At 42.0% G+C, this 16954-nt stretch overlaps 1 protein-coding gene across 1 annotated transcript in view; it reads left to right on the top strand.

Moving 5' to 3' along the window:
* The window catches only part of grin2db (glutamate receptor, ionotropic, N-methyl D-aspartate 2D, b), a 56870-nt gene that overhangs the window by 34042 nt on the left and 5874 nt on the right, over window positions 1-16954 (top strand). The window contains exons 7-14 of the mRNA XM_005732176.2: window positions 4735-4940; window positions 5529-5697; window positions 7076-7229; window positions 7685-7810; window positions 8694-8923; window positions 9278-9438; window positions 12858-12927; window positions 13018-13135. Coding sequence (XP_005732233.2) covers window positions 4735-4940; window positions 5529-5697; window positions 7076-7229; window positions 7685-7810; window positions 8694-8923; window positions 9278-9438; window positions 12858-12927; window positions 13018-13135 — 1234 coding nt within the window. The remainder of the gene's footprint in view (window positions 1-4734; window positions 4941-5528; window positions 5698-7075; window positions 7230-7684; window positions 7811-8693; window positions 8924-9277; window positions 9439-12857; window positions 12928-13017; window positions 13136-16954) is intronic.

The following is a 16954-nucleotide window of genomic DNA, read 5'->3' as shown; positions in this document are numbered from 1 at the left end:
TTGGGTGATCACGCCGAGAATTGTCAAGAGAGGCCGGTAGAGGAAGTTTCACAAATAAACTCACTGTTCCTGGGTGTGGTTCATCCTTGTGCTGCTTAAGAAGTGTGAATATCCCAGGCACCCAGGCAGAGGCATCCAGTCCATCCCGGCTGCATTGCTATAAATAATGCTAAGAGAAGGAGACAACGATGATACTAGTGAAAAGATGCTTGATAGACATTTTCAGGTCGATAGAGGACAGAACAATCTGGTCTCATAGCTTCATGTAAGATTATCAAAACAAAAATAAAATGTTAGGGCCAGTTTTTGTTTTAAATTTAAAAAAAGTCAAATGAAAGCATAACTTTGGCTCCAGGCTGTTAAATGTCCAAAATGTCTATGGATTTAAGCTCAGCACAGTTAGCCCCATCTCAGTAAAGCCCTCCTTCTATTTGAAACTTAATGGCACCTCTGATTGAAGTCAAGTTTTTAACCTTGTTCATATGGTGTTTTATTTAGTCATTCATTTATTTTTGGTAGTCGGATCATGAGTAAAATAAATAAATAAAAAATCCAGTCAGAGTTGAGGCTGGACATGCAACAAACCGATCGAAACCAGTCCTGTGAACTTGCTGCATCTGGCTAATTTATCAGAGCAAAGTTTGTATAACATCAGAAAGACACTATATTAACTGATAAATGACATCGTGAAGGGTGATACTGTTTAAGGGCATGCGTGAGTCTTCTGCTCTCTGTGTCACCACAAGTGTCTCACCTGTCCTCTTCCTATGCTCTGCTTTACAAACAGACAACAGACACACAAGGAATGTAGCAGAGAAAAGACAGGTGAAGTAAGGATAACGTTACTTAATTCGTCAACAAGCTTCCCAAGAAGAGTTAATCCATCAAAATGCTTTATTTGTGATTGCAAACTTGTTTAGTTTTAACACTAAGCCTTAGCATCATGTAGTGTACTCCTGGAACTGGATGCAAACCTTGGTTTTGTCTTTCCTCTGAAACACAGAAACAACATGTGCTTTGGACATCCTGATTTATAAATTAAGCACATTTTACTCTACTAAACAACTCTAACAAAAAATGGACTTTGGCTGTGTAAACCATGATGTATTTAATAAGAGAATTTGTAAGGCAGATGCAGAGGGTGAGTGGAGAGGGTCTGCAGGCAGTTAGCTGAGGAATGATGTTAATTAAATAAGTTAAAAGCACAGAGTTGCATCTAAGGCATTTTAAGACGTGAAGGCTTTATTTTCAGGGGGGGAAATGAAATTTGTCATTTTAATGAACAGAGGTGAGTTTTGGCAGATTTAATCAATGCCAGGAGATGGATTTTAATTGGTTCATTCTACTCAGAACCATTACCATGAATAATGTTCTTATTTAGTTTAATGTCTGATTTGACAAACATATGTGAGTAACAGCTGCACCCTTTGCACAACCACAGATTGGCCACATGACAGTGAATATTAAAGGCTCGGTTTTCTAAAACAGAGTGAGTAAGCGTAGCATCCAAGTTATTAACAGTAAATATGATTACAGCCTTTCACAAAGTGCTACCTTTATGACCCCCTTTAAGATTCAGTTTTTATTGAGACTGTCAAACAGATCTTCATTGTAGCTGCAATCATCTGGTGCCACTATTTTGTGTGGCTGCTGCATTGGATTGTTTTTTCTGTCTTTTTTTTCTATTTATGTAATACAAGGATTTCAGAAAACATCCAAGCCAACAAAAACTACAGATATAAGTGTATTTAATAAACATGTCTCTGTTGAAGGGCTTTCTGAGATCGTTTTTATGCTCTGCCCTTTGGTTGTGATAGGTACTCTATTACTTCATACAAGCATACATACAGTTAGGTCCATAATTTGTTGGACAGAGATAACTTCTGCAAACCACAGCAGTGGATCCAGCCATCGATATGTGATGGAAGTGGAGACTTTGAGCTTTAATTCAAGGGGTTTTTGTGAAGAACACTGGGCAGAGTGGACCCAATCGCAGGATTTAGAGTGGTGAACTCGAGTGCATTTATTAACAGTGAAATAACTGTGATACATACAGATAGTGATCAGCAAGTTCTCTATAGAACTTGGCTGCCAGCATGCAGTTGAGTCCTATAGAGTCTTGCTAATGACCTACTAATTTTATTCAGGTGTGTTGCAGCAGGGACACGTTTAAAAGTTTCAGGACACCAGCCCTCGAGGACTGGAGTTTGACACCCCTGATATAGAGGCTTCTGAGGACAACGCTGGGAGAGCGTTGCCCATAGTGAGACTCTGAAGCGAATGTTTGAAAGAGACATTCTGGTTTTTATTCCAGTCTATGTTTGGGTTATGGCATCTCGACCAGGTGTGACTAACTTCGAGAGGAGTGAGAGGGGCCTCAAGAAGACAGACAAAGTTGTTTTGAGTTGTTGCCAGAGAGAATGAGAGGATGATTTAAGATGATTTCTGCTGGAAACATGAGCCTGAACATGAGGTAGGGTTGAGCCATTTCACTGCTCGCTCGCCAGTATCCCTACTACTACTTGCGAGCGTGGTCTTTTGGGCACAAAGGACAGGCATAAATGAAATGTCCTTTCACTCCAAAATAAAGGCACTCGCCAGCTGAGAGCTGTTCTGCGAGGGAGAGTCGGCCTGTGCAAGTTGCACGGGTTGTTCCTCATTGTTTTCACTAACGCTCCATTCCTGGCAGCAGGTGCGTTCAGCCAGAGGCAAACCGCAATGACGGGACGTCCATGAACACAGACACAGAAACTCAAGCACGAGGAGAAACAGGAGGACTGAGGGGGACAGTTTTACAAACATTTTGCATTAATTTTTTAGCAGTTACAGCCATTTTTATATAAAATGAATTGTTGACTGTTTTTAATACTTGGGGAAAAAACCCAGTAGATTCTCAACATTTTTATCAAAACTCTATAGTAAGTGTTCACATAAAATTATATTTGTAGTACCACCTGTGCCTTTATAATGAACTAGTCTCTTTCAATAGTAGTTCTCACAAACTACTGAATGTAAAGGCGCCATCTTGTTAAAACACAGCTAGAGTTCAGCTTCTTGCTGTAAAAACAATCTTTTTTGTTTTACAAACCTCTCTACCACATGTGCTCAACTGTTGACCTGCAGAAGAAGAACGCCACCTACGTTACTGTTACTGTGCTGCGTGCATAATTGTGAGCATTTATTTTACAGGCTGTGTGAGTCTGGAGGTAAATATTATAAACTTCAGATAGCGTATTATTTCTTTCTTTTAAATTTTTTTTTTTTAAATGGCATATTATTTCTAAGCCCCTCAGCCAATACTTATTTTTGACCAACATTTCAGTATGATTTTTTGTTGTGTTTGTGTTTGTTTTTTAAATATTAAGGTGCTCTAAAAACCACTGCTGAGAAAAGACACGCAGAAACTATTTTACTGTGAATTAGTCTGTGTGTGGAAATGTGACCATTTGGTCCTAAAACACTGCAGTCCGCTCTGCTCACTGTTAAAAACAACGTGGCTGTGTGTGTGTACCAATATGTGCACCTCAATGTGCGTAACTTGTACTGGGATTCTTCCTCTGTGATCAAGTTACCAGTATGATTGAGGACGACAAATATATGGGACTGGGATCTAATAATAATTTGCAGTTAATTATGCCTCAATGAATAGTCCCAATTTTTTGCCCTCTAAAAGAGAACAACAAATACATGGGCAGCCACAAAAACATCTCTGTTCAGTTGGAAAATCAACACTGCCCCCCTTTAGTAAATACCAGTAGCAGCTTTTTAAACAGCTGTAGCGCAGACCATTATTAAATCTCGTCTTAAACTGCATAAACAGTATTTTCTGAATGAGAAGTCCTTTCCATGCCCCTCCTCAAGCCAGCTAGACATCAGAGAGATATCTCGGGAAAGTCCAGGAAAGAAGCAAAGCAGACCAATAACTGGAAGTTAATAACAATTCATGATCTGACAGGAATGAAACTCGGTCGTGAATTTCGGAGAAAGGTACAGCCACAGTGTTCAGTCAGACACTGAAAACTTCACAGTGCTACTGGGAAACGTCCACAGGTGCATAAAACACAGCCTAACAGAAATACTCTGAATTTCTAATGCAGATTATATGCACATGGACACACATAAATTTATAAAGTAAATGGGAAAGAGAGTGAGTCTAACAAAGGTCTCTGAAATATTTTGTTACTTGTTAAGGTTAATTCAACCCTCCTGGCCAATCAGAATCCAGACTTAATTTGAGATAACTCATGAATGAACTGGAATACTGCCATTTTACACCTCTTGCTTCTCTGCCAAGGTCACACATTTTTATCAGCCTTTCAACCAGATGCCCAGATACAAGATTAAAATCAGCCCTTGCTTCCAACTTTCTTGCAGATCGGTGAAAAAGACAACCCCAGAAATGGGCCTGAAAAAAGCCTTAAAGATAGCAGCGGTTTGAGCCAAATTATCTTCTGAGATTAGTGAACATTCTGTTTCCAAAAATGGTTACACAAACTGATTCTGTTACACATTTGGAAAACGCTCGTTTGAATTACTTGAAACATTAATCCAAGTTAATTTAGCTATTACTTTCCAACAAGTCTTGAGACAATGTGAATATGACCTGTCTAAGTTTTTTCTAATGCTTTTTAATCTATATAGGAAAGATTACGTGCTAATTTATCATTACAACTAAAGGTCTTTTGCACTAGAGTACTGCACTTCCTCTAATGTTTCTCTTGTCTGTTCCCCTAGGTAGGCTGGTGGGAGAATGGCGTGCTGAGGTTACGGTACCCAGCCTGGTCCCGCTACGGGCCATTCCTTAAACCACCCGATGATGCCCAGCACCTGCGTGTTGTCACACTGGAAGAAAGGCCATTTGTCATTGTAGAGCTTGCAGACCCTGCATCTGGAACCTGCATCCGTGACTCAGTTCCCTGCAGACGACCCCTTAATGCCAGGTTTGAAAGCCTTGAAAGGAAGAGGGAGAAATGTAAAAGAAATAACTCACGTATTTTATTATGTATGTGATGTGATTATCTTTTCCATACCTTATTTTTGGACACTTTCATTTCAAAGATGGTGGTACTTTGGGAAAAGAAATAACGGAGGGTAATCTAATTGAAAGGAGTACTAGAGACTGCTTTATTTACTAGTGTTTGGAATGGAGTTCCTAAGCTCTCATGATGCCATCCAATTGAGGTGACATCAGTCACCTATCAAAACTGTGGTCTCTTCACTCCCTGGCCGTAATCAATAACAGACTGCTCTCCAGAGGATCAGTGGAATGACTCAGGGGTCTGGAATCAGATATGACCACAGTGGAGCTTTATGGTTCATCAGCTTCTGAAGGGATGACAGCACCTATCCTGCACAGGTCGATCAAACCTGTCAACAAGTGCTTGGCCACAGTACTCCATTTTTGTGACCATATCCAACTGTCTTCCTTTCCTTTCCTTACCTTTCCTTAAAGATTTTCACCTTTAAAGTTTTACTATGATTATTTTTTGCTATTATCTTTTACTCTCTGTGCTGTGTCTCTTTCATAGTGCCATCCATGAGGGTGTGGCTCCAATGAAGCAGTGCTGCAAGGGTTTCTGCATTGACATCCTCAAGAGATTGGCCAAAATAGTCGGCTTCACCTACGATCTTTACTTAGTGACCAATGGGAAACATGGGAAGAAAATTGATGGGGTTTGGAACGGCATGATTGGAGAGGCAAGTCTTTGTGAGTGTGTGTGTCTGTAAGCCCGTGGAAGCTCCCGGTTCTGCCTGTCTGCCTTTGTGAGCAATGTGTTCTCAATGTCGCTCCCGTATCACTTGTGCATGTGTGAAAAGGGTGTATGTGTGTGTGTGTGTGTGTGTGTGTGCCTCTGCATATTTGAGTTGCATTTTCGGTCAAGTAGTAGCATTCCTCAGTGTGTGGTCTCGCGTCCTGGGTGACCAGTTAAACGCTAAGTGTCACATCAATCGCTGTGAGAGTTATGGCCACTTAACCACTGCTAGCAATCAGACAGCTGTCATTTATTACACACTGCAGCAGGCGTGCACACACACACACACACACACACACAAAACAGAACGCATACTGTATTAGAGAGAAAATAACTCACGGTTAAACAAATTAGAAGGACAAGCATAATGTGTAACACATGCAGTGAGCTCACTCTCCTACAAACGCGTCCTGACAGTGTGTTATCTGCAGAGACACATCCTTAGTCACAAACGCGCACACACAAACACACACTCTGTCAGATACCCCCTAGCTGGTAGTCCTTGATATTTTCGTGGTAATATAGTTCATCATCCACCATCAAGTAAAGATACAGAGATGCTGGCAAGAAAATGAAAAAAAAAAAAAAAGAAGCATGCACAGACAGACAGAAAAGCATGCACACATCCTCACACACCAGCCGAGATCGATACGGGAGCTGCTGTTTCATTGAAGCGCCCTGCTGTTTCTATCTTTGTCCCAGAGGGAACTTGCCAAACGCCAGTTGTCACAGGTTCCAAAACAGTTCCACTGCGCTCTCCTGCTCTATCATTTATAACTTGAGCCCGTCTGTCGAATCTATTTTTTACATGCAAAAGGGCAAGCGAATTTTGTTTTCTCAAACTAATGTCTGTCTTTTGATCAGATGTTCCAAAGCCTGCCATTCTTTGATCAGGTAATCCAGAGACTTGGCAAAGTTGAGAGGAGGGTGCTTTGCTTTCCACTTCGCTTCATTTTTCTGCTGATTTGCTCTGAAGAGCGAATGTGCCATGTCTAATGTAGATTAACATTTCACTCATACAATCAGCGGACACAGCGGTTTTCAGGTTTTTGCTAGATGGTGGCAGGGTTGAGAAGCGTCCTAGCTCATTTTGTATGCTAAAGGGATGCTGAAGAGACACGTGTTCAGTATTTGTACAAGACCGAGTTTCTCATGCAGGCAAGTTTAATGATGTACAAAGGGTCAAGGTGTGACTTGTCAGCACCTTACCTGAAAACCTTCTGGACCGAAAAGGATGGGCTTTGTCTAGCTGTAACAGGTACACGATTTACTCATAATTACAGCCGATTTATTTCTTAGCGGTGCTGTTTGTCCCCCTTTAGGTGGTGTACAAGCGGGCGGATATGGCCATTGGCTCGCTGACTATCAATGAGGAGAGGTCAGAAGTTGTGGATTTCTCCGTGCCCTTTGTGGAGACGGGGATCAGTGTCATGGTCTCCCGTAGCAATGGGACTGTATCGCCATCAGCTTTCTTAGGTAAGAGGCTGTGTTTGTGGGCGGCGTGTAGCTGATGTACAGAATCTAATCTAATTGTGGAGCGCTGAGTTTGCATAAAACGCCCCAGCCTTTGGTTGCTAGTTCTTTACATCAAGATTAGCCATTAGTTTTTCTTAGGTTCACGTCTTTTTAACTTTTACTTTCACTCCGTCAGCAGACTCCAGGCTCCAGCGGGAGAACAGTGTTATGGGCCTATAGACTGCATTGAGATGATTGTAAAAAAAAAAAGAAGAAGAAGAAAGAGAAGAGAGTGTGTTTATGGGCTTTTGGAGAATATATTTGCTCCAGTGGTTTTTATTTCTCTGCATATATAGTCTCCATTATGGGCTAGATTTATGAAACATCCTTGTTTCTTATACTGATAATGACAGTTACAGTAATTTAATAATGCAATAAGAGTACAAAAAAGTGCATGTTTTTGTTTTTTTCCACAGAGCCCTACAGTCCAGCGGTGTGGGTGATGATGTTTGTCATGTGCCTGACCGTCGTGGCTGTGACTGTCTTTATTTTTGAGTTCTTCAGCCCCGTAGGCTACAACCGTAGTCTCCAGAACGGCAAGAGTGAGTGATGAGTCGAAACTGTCTGTGTTTCATGCATCTCTGTGAAGTCCATCACTGTTGCCAAATGGATCAAAAGAACAAACATTAAACACACTCCTGGAAAACTGGTTCAAAAAAAAAAAATCTTAGTCACAATGATCTTATGAAAGCATCTGATTGTTTTTTTGTTTTTTGCTGTCTCGTTAGTTAGCTGTTGCATTAGATGGGGAAAAAATCGATGTGTATTTTGAATCAGCTGCCATGAATCTTTAGCTGTGAGTGTAGCAAAGAGGAAATTATACCTACAGTATACTGAACTCCTTCCAAGTATTCTCAATACCGAAGAAGCCATTTATTATTCAGCAGCATAGTTTGTACCCCTGTGATATTCAGTATGCCTGATGCCTTGGTCCAATACCCAGCCTGGCTCGCCTCTTTTACTGCATGATTGCTGTGTTCTACATAAATTTACTCCTCCGTCATCCTCCCATATATCCCTCTTATTCACTCTCGCCTCTCTTCTTCCTGCCTCTTTTATTCCCGCTGTGTAAAGGCAGGAGTGTTTGAGTCCTTTTGAATAGTGTTTTTGCACCAGGTGGTTTGTTTGATCGTGTAGCAGATGAATTGATATCTGCCATCTACGTAACGTATAGGCGCCACCTTATGAGGTTTGTTGTCAAAAGAAAATCTGCAAGGTTTCCTTTTTCATATGCTCTGAGGCTGTTTTTCATTCAGACGCGTTTAATTTGAGTCAGCCGCGTCATTTACAGATGCCTGTGAATACACTTGTGCTGAGTACCGGCTGGATCACTTCCTAGAAGTAAATATAGTGTTACAACTGCTCTTTTTAAACTGAAAGGTCTTCTTTTTAATTTCTTCTTTTCTTCCTTATCTTTCTGGACAGAGGCTGGAGGGTCTACTTTCACTATAGGAAAGTCTGTCTGGCTTTTGTGGGCCATTGTCTTTAACAACTCTGTGCCAGTGGAGAACCCAAGAGGAACCACAAGCAAGATCATGGTGCTGATTTGGGCCTTCTTTGCTGTCATTTTTCTGGCCTCCTACACTGCTAACCTGGCTGCCTTCATGATCCAGGAGGAGTACATTGACACAGTGTCAGGCCTCTCGGACAAGAAGGTACTTCATGGCTTGAATACTGATTAAGCAGAAAAAGCAGAAGGAGAATTAAAGTCTTAGAGTGAGCTAAATCCCATGCATTTGAATGTTAAATTGATTAAAGCACAGGAATTTAGAAATGAATAAAATCTCATTTAACAGAACTCAATTACCACAGTTCTCGAATACTTAAAAGACAGTCCTAAATACTAATTTAAGTCCACAGACTGCTCTCTTTTCAAAGATTTGACTGTGCATGGAGTGTTGTAAGTTAGTCTGGAGAGTGGACAGAAATAGGTCAGACAGATTGGTGCACAGCCTGGTGTGTCTCATGCCCCTTCCGTCTCCCTCCCTCGTCTCCCTTTGCTCTGCTAGTTTCAGCATCCCGAGGAGCAGTACCCACCTCTGAAGTTTGGCACGGTGCCCAACGGTAGCACAGAAAAAAACATCCGCTCCAACTACCCAGACATGCACCAGTACATGGGAAAATACAACCAGAAAGGAGTGGAGGATGCCATACTGAACCTCAAAACCGGGTCTGTCTGCCATGAACCTTTACCTTTGTCTTACTCCACTCCTCTCTCACTCCTTCATCCATCCGTAACTGCCTATCTAAATAGAATAGCAGGGACTTTGGGTAAAAGGAGGGGCGCAGCCTGTCCATCACAGGGTTAACGTGGAACGACACATCCACACCTGCAGCCAATTAAAAATCACTCACATGCTTGTCTTTGGGCTGTAAAAGGAAACCAGAGTACCTTAAGAAAACCTGCACATGTGCAGATACCCCACTCAACAAGCAGACTGGAACCCAGAGCCTTCGTTTTGTGAAGTGACATCCACTGGGCAAACATGCCACCTGGTTTGCACATGTGCTCATTTTTGTAAAATGTCCTCAAATTTAACATAAAATCATTTGCCTAAGACTTTAAGGGGACAACAGATAAATCAATATATATTATTACATATCAAGGCAAGTATACAGTGCTCTGAAAAAGGTTTTGCCCGCTTTTTTCTTTTTGTATATTTGTCACACTACATATTTGAGATCATCAGACAAAGTTTAATATTGGGCAAAGACAACCCGAGTCGATGCAAAATTCAGTTTTTGAATAAAGATTTAATTTCTTAAGTGATCTTTCAGCCTACCTCATTTTGTCAGAGAGGCTGAACTTAAAGGATTTCTTGATTCAACAGGTCTAGCAGTAATCAGGCCTGGGTGTGGCTAGTGAAATCCAATCCAGCTTTCTAAATATGTGGTTAATCACAGCTATTTTTATAATTTAACAAGGGAGGAAATTACTTTTCCACAGAAGCTCAGGCAGGTTTGAATCACTTTTTTCTCCGATTCAAAAAAGCACTGTGTCACAATCTAAAGAAACAGCTGGGAAACAAATTCACTGACATCTATCAGTCTGTAAAGGATTGCACCACCATTTCTAACCACTGCGAACCACAGTGAGAGCCATTATCCACAAATGGAGAAAACCTGGAATGGTGGTAAAGCTTCAATGGTGAAAAATGGCATCTGTGTGAGAGATCCTAGCAAAAACTACTGTTTGAAAAATATTCTGTGGACTGATGAAGAAAAAGTTAAACTTTCTGGAAGGCTTGTATCCTGTTACATCTGGTGTAAAACTAACACAGCATTTCATAAAAAGAACATCACACCAACATTCAGGCATGGTGGTGGGAGTGTGATGGTCTGAGGCTGCTTTGTTGCTTCAGGACGACTTGCTGTCATTGAAAGAACCACAAAATCCTGAAGGAAAATATAAGGCACACTTAGATTATGCAGCAGGAGAATAATGGGAAACACACTAGCAAATCAACCTCTGAATACCTCAGAAAAAGGTTTTGTTGTGGCCCAGTCAAAGTCCAGACTTAAATCAGATTGAGATGCTTTGGCACAACCTTAAATCCTTCCAGTGTGGCTGAATGAAAACACTTCTATAAAGAAGAGTGGGCCAACATTCCTCCACAGTGAAGTGAAAGACTCATTGCCAGTTATCGCAAACTCTTGATTGCATTTCTTGCTGCCAAAGGTGGCACAACCAGTTATCAGGTTTAGGAGGCAATTACTTTTTCACACAGGGCCAGGTAGACTTGGATGGCTTTTTTCCCTTAATAAATGAAAACCTCCATTTTTTGTTTATTCAGGTTATCTTTGTCTAATGTGATATTCTGCTAAATATTGTCTAAAATTAAAATGAGTTGGGTGCTCTGAAACATTTAAATGTGCTAAATATGCAAAAAATAAGCAAAGATGAAGGGGGTCAATACTTGCCCGGTATACTTAACTTGATTTTCTCGATCTTTTTCACTGCACTTAGATTAAGCTTAGATATATATTATATAATGAAAATATTCTACTACATGGGATATTTAGCAGCTGTTGTTTATCTTTAAATCTCACAAAAAAAAAAAAAAGGCCAAATCAATTTGTTTCCTCAAGACGATAAAAAACAAACCAAGCTTTTTTTTCTCCAATTAGTGAAATCTTTTAGTTAATGTTATGTCAGGATCATGGAAAGCATGGAAGGCAGGAGACCAGCAGCAAGATCCTTTACAGAGCAAAACAGGCATCAGTAGCCATGGATGACATTTATTAATTCAGAATGTCATGAGTGGCATGAAATGGAGGAGGTGGTTTGCAAAGTGGTTTGCAGAGAAAGCAGCACTTCTGTGCAGGTTGAAGCATCTCAGATAGCGTGTCCCAAATTTGCCAGTGAGATGTGCAGCAGGCCAAACAGCTGTGCTATCAGCTGATGGGAGTTTGAGCTGGAATCAGTGGCCTGCGTTTGCATAAATGCAGGTTCCTCCTTGACCTGGGAAGCTGCAGTTGACATTCAACAAATCCGTGTGTTTGAAACGCCTCTGGCACGTTTGTTTGCGTCGGACGGAATGGAAATAATTGCAGCAATGAACGACAGCAGATGTGGCCTGCTGTCACTGTTTGCTCCGGGTTTTTAATGTTCTCAGTCTCACACCAGCAGGCCATCACACACTCATTCTTTTCAACTCCAGCTAACGTTTCACATCTTTTGTCACACTTCATGCTTTCCCACAAAGATTCTCTCACCTTTACTCTTTCCCTTTCTCTCTCCACCTTTGCCGCTATCTCCACCCACCCACGCAGTGCAAACAGCATTTCCCTCTTCAGTTTCTAGTAGAATCTCTATCACCCGTCATGTGTTGGATAATCCCAGTTTACTTTATCCTAAGCTTCTGTCACCCCCCCTCCCCCATCAGCCCCCACTGAATCTTGCCTTGACACCATAATTATAACTCAGTGTTAACATGCAAAAGAATGAGGAACACCTGCTTTTCTCCAGCAGCTTTCTCTTCTGCTCCTCGGTACTTATCTTTCCCTTCTCCTCTTCATCTGCCCTCCTATGTCGCCATGTCTTTTCTTTCTCCTCCTTTTTTTTTTTTTGGTCCATTCTTTCCCCTCCCAGTGTGCTTTCTCAGTGTGTCTGTATTTAAACTTTATAATCCTCATCACTCTCTAGCTCTATCCCATGTCTTTTCCCCCCTGAAGTGTGTAAATCTCTCCCCCCTCTCTCTCACTCCCTGTCACAACGCTCTCCGCACCGTATAAATCCCCATCCTCCTCGTCCCCTCCGCTGCCTCCACCACCATCCCGCTCCCTCTTACCCACACATCTTTTCCTGATCTCTGCCTTATTTTATTCTCCTTGTGTTTTCACTCTTTCCGCCGAACCTGCTTTACTATTCCACTCTTCTTCCCTTTTCTTGTCATGATTTAACTTTTTATGCCCTCTCTATCATTCTGTGCGCCTGTCTGCTATATATTTTTGCACCCTAACTCCCTTCCCAGGTACATTGCGGCGCTATACCTTTATATCCCCTCTCTTGCCTCAGTCAGTCTCTCCATCCCTTTGCTCTTGTCTCCCATTAAATGATGAATGAATTCTCCCTTCATCCCTTTACAGGAAACTGGATGCCTTTATTTATGACGCTGCAGTACTGAACTATATGGCTCGGAAGGACGAAGGTTGTAAGGTGAGGACTTTTTACTCACACGTATGTGCATGCGGCATGCATTCACCTCGGTGGGTTTCTCAAGTTCTGCTCGTTGTCCTCTCTTTCAAGGTGATGACCATAGGCTCGGGGAAGGTTTTTGCCACCACAGGCTACGGTATCGCCCTGCACAAAAACTCACGCTGGAAACGTCCTCTTGACCTGGCCCTGCTGCAGCTGGTGGGAGATGGTGAGGACTGTGAGGAGGGGAGGGGTTCAGATGAAAATAATTAGGACAATGCAGGAGCAAAGAGAAGGTTACAGTAAAAATGAAAAGGATAGAGAAACGAGCCACAGAGTAGCACAAGAGTGTGGGGTGGATGGAGGACCCAGGGGGTAGATGAATGAGAGGATGTGGAGTGGTGGACGGGGGGAGTGTAAGGTGTGTGGAGAGGCTGAAGGCTCTAAGGTGTTTTGATTGTGACACAGGGAATAAGAGTGCGTAGGAGAGGGCCGATGGCACTTTTAAAGAGGTTTGCACATCTCTTTATTGGCCAGAGGAGAGGAGGAGAAACAACAGAGCAAGAAGAAAATTGTTTTGTTTGTTTGTTTCTTAGCAAAAATGACTTGATTGTGTTGATGTCTGCCTCCCCCACTGTCTCGCTACTCTCGTACAAACCTGTCTGAATTTCTCTGGCTTTCCTTTTCTCCCTGTTTGAAAAGCTAACAGAAAAAAAAAAGATTTACTTGTGTGAGTCACTGTTGTAAAAAAAAAAAAAAAGAAAGTCACAACTTGTGTGGTGGTAACAGATTTATACCTATTGCAGATTAGCTGAAACTGACATACAAAGTGAGGAAGTGTGGCAAAAAAGTGAAAAGAAACACCTGAAAATGCTCTGAATAGGAAAGTAAAACGAGGTATAAAAAACAACTATCATTAAATAGAGATGTTATTAGTGCGCTTTGTCTACTTTACACACTCGTGATTAGCACATGAGAATCTGTTTTTAGTCGTCGGTACACTAATGCTTGATTGTCATTTTACACAGTCCGCCACACACGTTTATTGTCTCAGTCGGATGCCGCTTGTTTGGCTTTTTCTCGTGTTTTAAATCAGCTTTGCTTATGGCGTGGCGGACAAAGCCCTTTAGCTGTTTCTGGCATGCAGACGCTTTAGCTGCTTACACACTGATAATGCCAATTTGGTGCCAAGATCTATTAAATAAGACTGGCGTCTGGAGCTGAATAGCTGGACCTGGAAAAGGATGCGAGTGTGTGTGTGTGTTAGCTAGAAAAATAGGGAGCCCAGACAGCCTTGACATGCAGTGTTTGTCATTTCTTTTAATTCTTGATAGATTTCCTTGTCCTTGCTTATGTTCATTGTAGCACAAACCCTTAACAGCTGTGCACGCTGGATGGATCTAGTTACAGGGTGGTGTTGAATGTTGAGAATTGTAGTTGTAGGAAGGCATTATTGGAGTGGATTACTAAGGAAGAGGATTAGTTTGTTTGGATGCGGAGAGCAGCAGGGGGTGGGGGGTTGGGGGGCTCGCATTCAGCGTGCCCTCAAAGGCTGCATCTCAACAATCGCCCTGCGGCTCAAGGACTCAGCGTCGCACCTTCAGCGGGGCTAAGTCGTGTCACAGTGTTACATCATTATTGTACCATGCTGTGTTTGAGTGCTATCATTTTTTTTTTACAACTGAATTAGAGGATAGCAGAGCACCCGAGATACTTTCCACTGCTTTCTCCAATGTGAGCACATTGTTCTCCTTGTTGTCACCTCTTGTGACTCATACCACAGCTTTAAGAGCTGGTCCATTGATCTCACTACAACGTTTTTTCGTGATAAATCAAAACTGCTGAGTAACAAGATTTCCCTTTCCCCTTCTTATCAGATCCACTCCTGTATTTTGCATAGTATCATGATTTTGATTCTAATAATATATTATTCAGTGAGTAGATATTAAAAATGTGAGAAGCTGGGTTTTTAGCTCTTGGCTGGCAGATTTTAAATTTTTTTCCCCCAGAAATCTTGCAATGAATGCAGAGAGGTTTGTCATGTTGCGATAAAAGCATGGGATTGTACGGGTCATGGTTTGCTGCTCAACAGCTGTGGAGCTCAGTGTCTCTGGACATGTCTGGCATGATGCCCCATCTGGCACAGTGCAAAATGCAAATGTACACTTGCACATTTACATATGCACACTCGCCCACACACTTAGACACACACTCACAAATACGTTTTTCTCTTATTAAATAATGTCTTTGTGGTGCGCTGCCAGCTCTGTGTTTGCAGTGTCGCCAGCTCTACCTGACCTGACCTGCCAGAAACGACATAGGTAGAGTGTGGATTTGACACACCTGTCAGATTTGGCAGACCTGAGCTGGCTGTGACTTAGAGGCAGAGACAACCGCCATCATAAAGGTCTAAGGGAGAGAAGAAACATGCACATTGAAAAAAGAGTCCAATTCATGAGGGAGACGAAGAAGCACAAGATGAATCACTCGGAGTCAAATGGCAGCGGAGCCAGGAAATGAGAGCGAGAGATCGGAAAAAGCATTCAGCTGAGACTTGTGAAGTACAGGACACTTGTGGGACTACCTGTTTATCTGCACCCTCAAGTAAGATATTTGATGTTTCCAAATCGGGCTCCTGTTTGGACACACAACTGCCACTGAAGGTCAATAATTCCAATGAATTCTCCACAGTGGGGACTACATTATAGAGTTAAAAACAGACATTGTGTCTAAAAAAGCTTGAGCATAAGATAAGACAGTGAGTTGTTACCTTAAACTGCCAGCGGGCTGCAGTAGCAGTGTGTCCATCTGTTGATGTAGCTGGACGCTACGGCCTGTTGGCTGATGATGTTCTACAGGAGACACATTAACCAGTTCACACAGATGACTGCATCAGCTTCATCTAAGCTACGCGAGCAGGGCTAATGATGGCACAAATGAAAAGGCAAAAGGTTGAGTTTTCGAAGAGAAGTGCAGTGTTACGACTAGATGTGTGACTTGTCAGCTTTTAAACTCTGCTCTTGCTTTTCATTTGAAATAGTTCAGAGAGTGCAGTGTGCAGTGAAGGCAACTTCATACCTGGTTATCACAGCACTGCTCATCGGGCCGTTGTTATTAGTGCGACAGAAAGCTCTCATTATGACTTCTGTTAGTCATGATATAACTCTAACATGAATCATGCGCCGCATCTTGTAAATGATCAGCACTATGGTTACACCAGTAACCCCTGTAGCCAGTCACACATTTAGCCTGGAAACTCAGATTTGTTAAGAAAAGATATAGTTATGGGTAAAAAGTTGGTTCTCGGTTGGTTATTAGATGGGGATCTTAAAACCCCCAGAGCTTACCACCTGGGTGAGGATCCTGACCATCCCTCCAGCACAATTAACTGATTATGATCTTCTCTCCCCGTCTCTGCCATTTTCTATCAAATCTCTCTCTTCACATTTTTACTCTTTTTCTCTCCTCCCATCCTCTTCAAGCTGAGGAGCGTTCCACTGTTTGTCATGATGACACAATCTCACACAGCCCTCCATCTCTGTTTTCCTTCTTGCAGCCCTCTCTAACTCTGTCTGTCTCATTCTCCCTGACACGTTCGTGGACGGAGAGAGAATGCCGTTCCTCCTCTCTCTTTCTAAGGCTCCCTCATTACCGCTCTCACACTTTTCCATGCTCGCTCAACCTATCCAGCCATCTCACTGTGGCTCCTGGTCTCTCTTCTCTTCTCCTCATTTACTCTGGGTTACAATGTTGAGATTAGGTTGTCGATGCCATTTTGCTTCTCAGTGCTTCTTCATTGTTTTGGACCCTCTCCCTCCCCCTCTCTGTCTCAGTCCCCTTTCTCTTTGTTGTTTTGGACTCTGTTCTTTGTATTGCTGACCTCTGACCTTGAAGTGTCACCTTGGATAATGGGCAAAAAAACAAGCCTACAGACCTGTACTTCAGTGCTTATCTATCTATCTATCTATCTATCTATCTATCTATCTATCTATCTATCTATCTATCTATCTATCTATCTATCTATCTATCTATCTATCTATCTATCTAT

This window comes from Pundamilia nyererei, unplaced genomic scaffold (genome assembly GCF_000239375.1).
Source record: "Pundamilia nyererei isolate P.nyererei 1_Seehausen unplaced genomic scaffold, PunNye1.0 scaffold00045, whole genome shotgun sequence".
Taxonomy (NCBI): domain Eukaryota; kingdom Metazoa; phylum Chordata; class Actinopteri; order Cichliformes; family Cichlidae; genus Pundamilia; species Pundamilia nyererei.
Note: the sequence above shows the minus strand (reverse complement) of the source record. Positions and strands in the feature narration are given on the sequence as shown.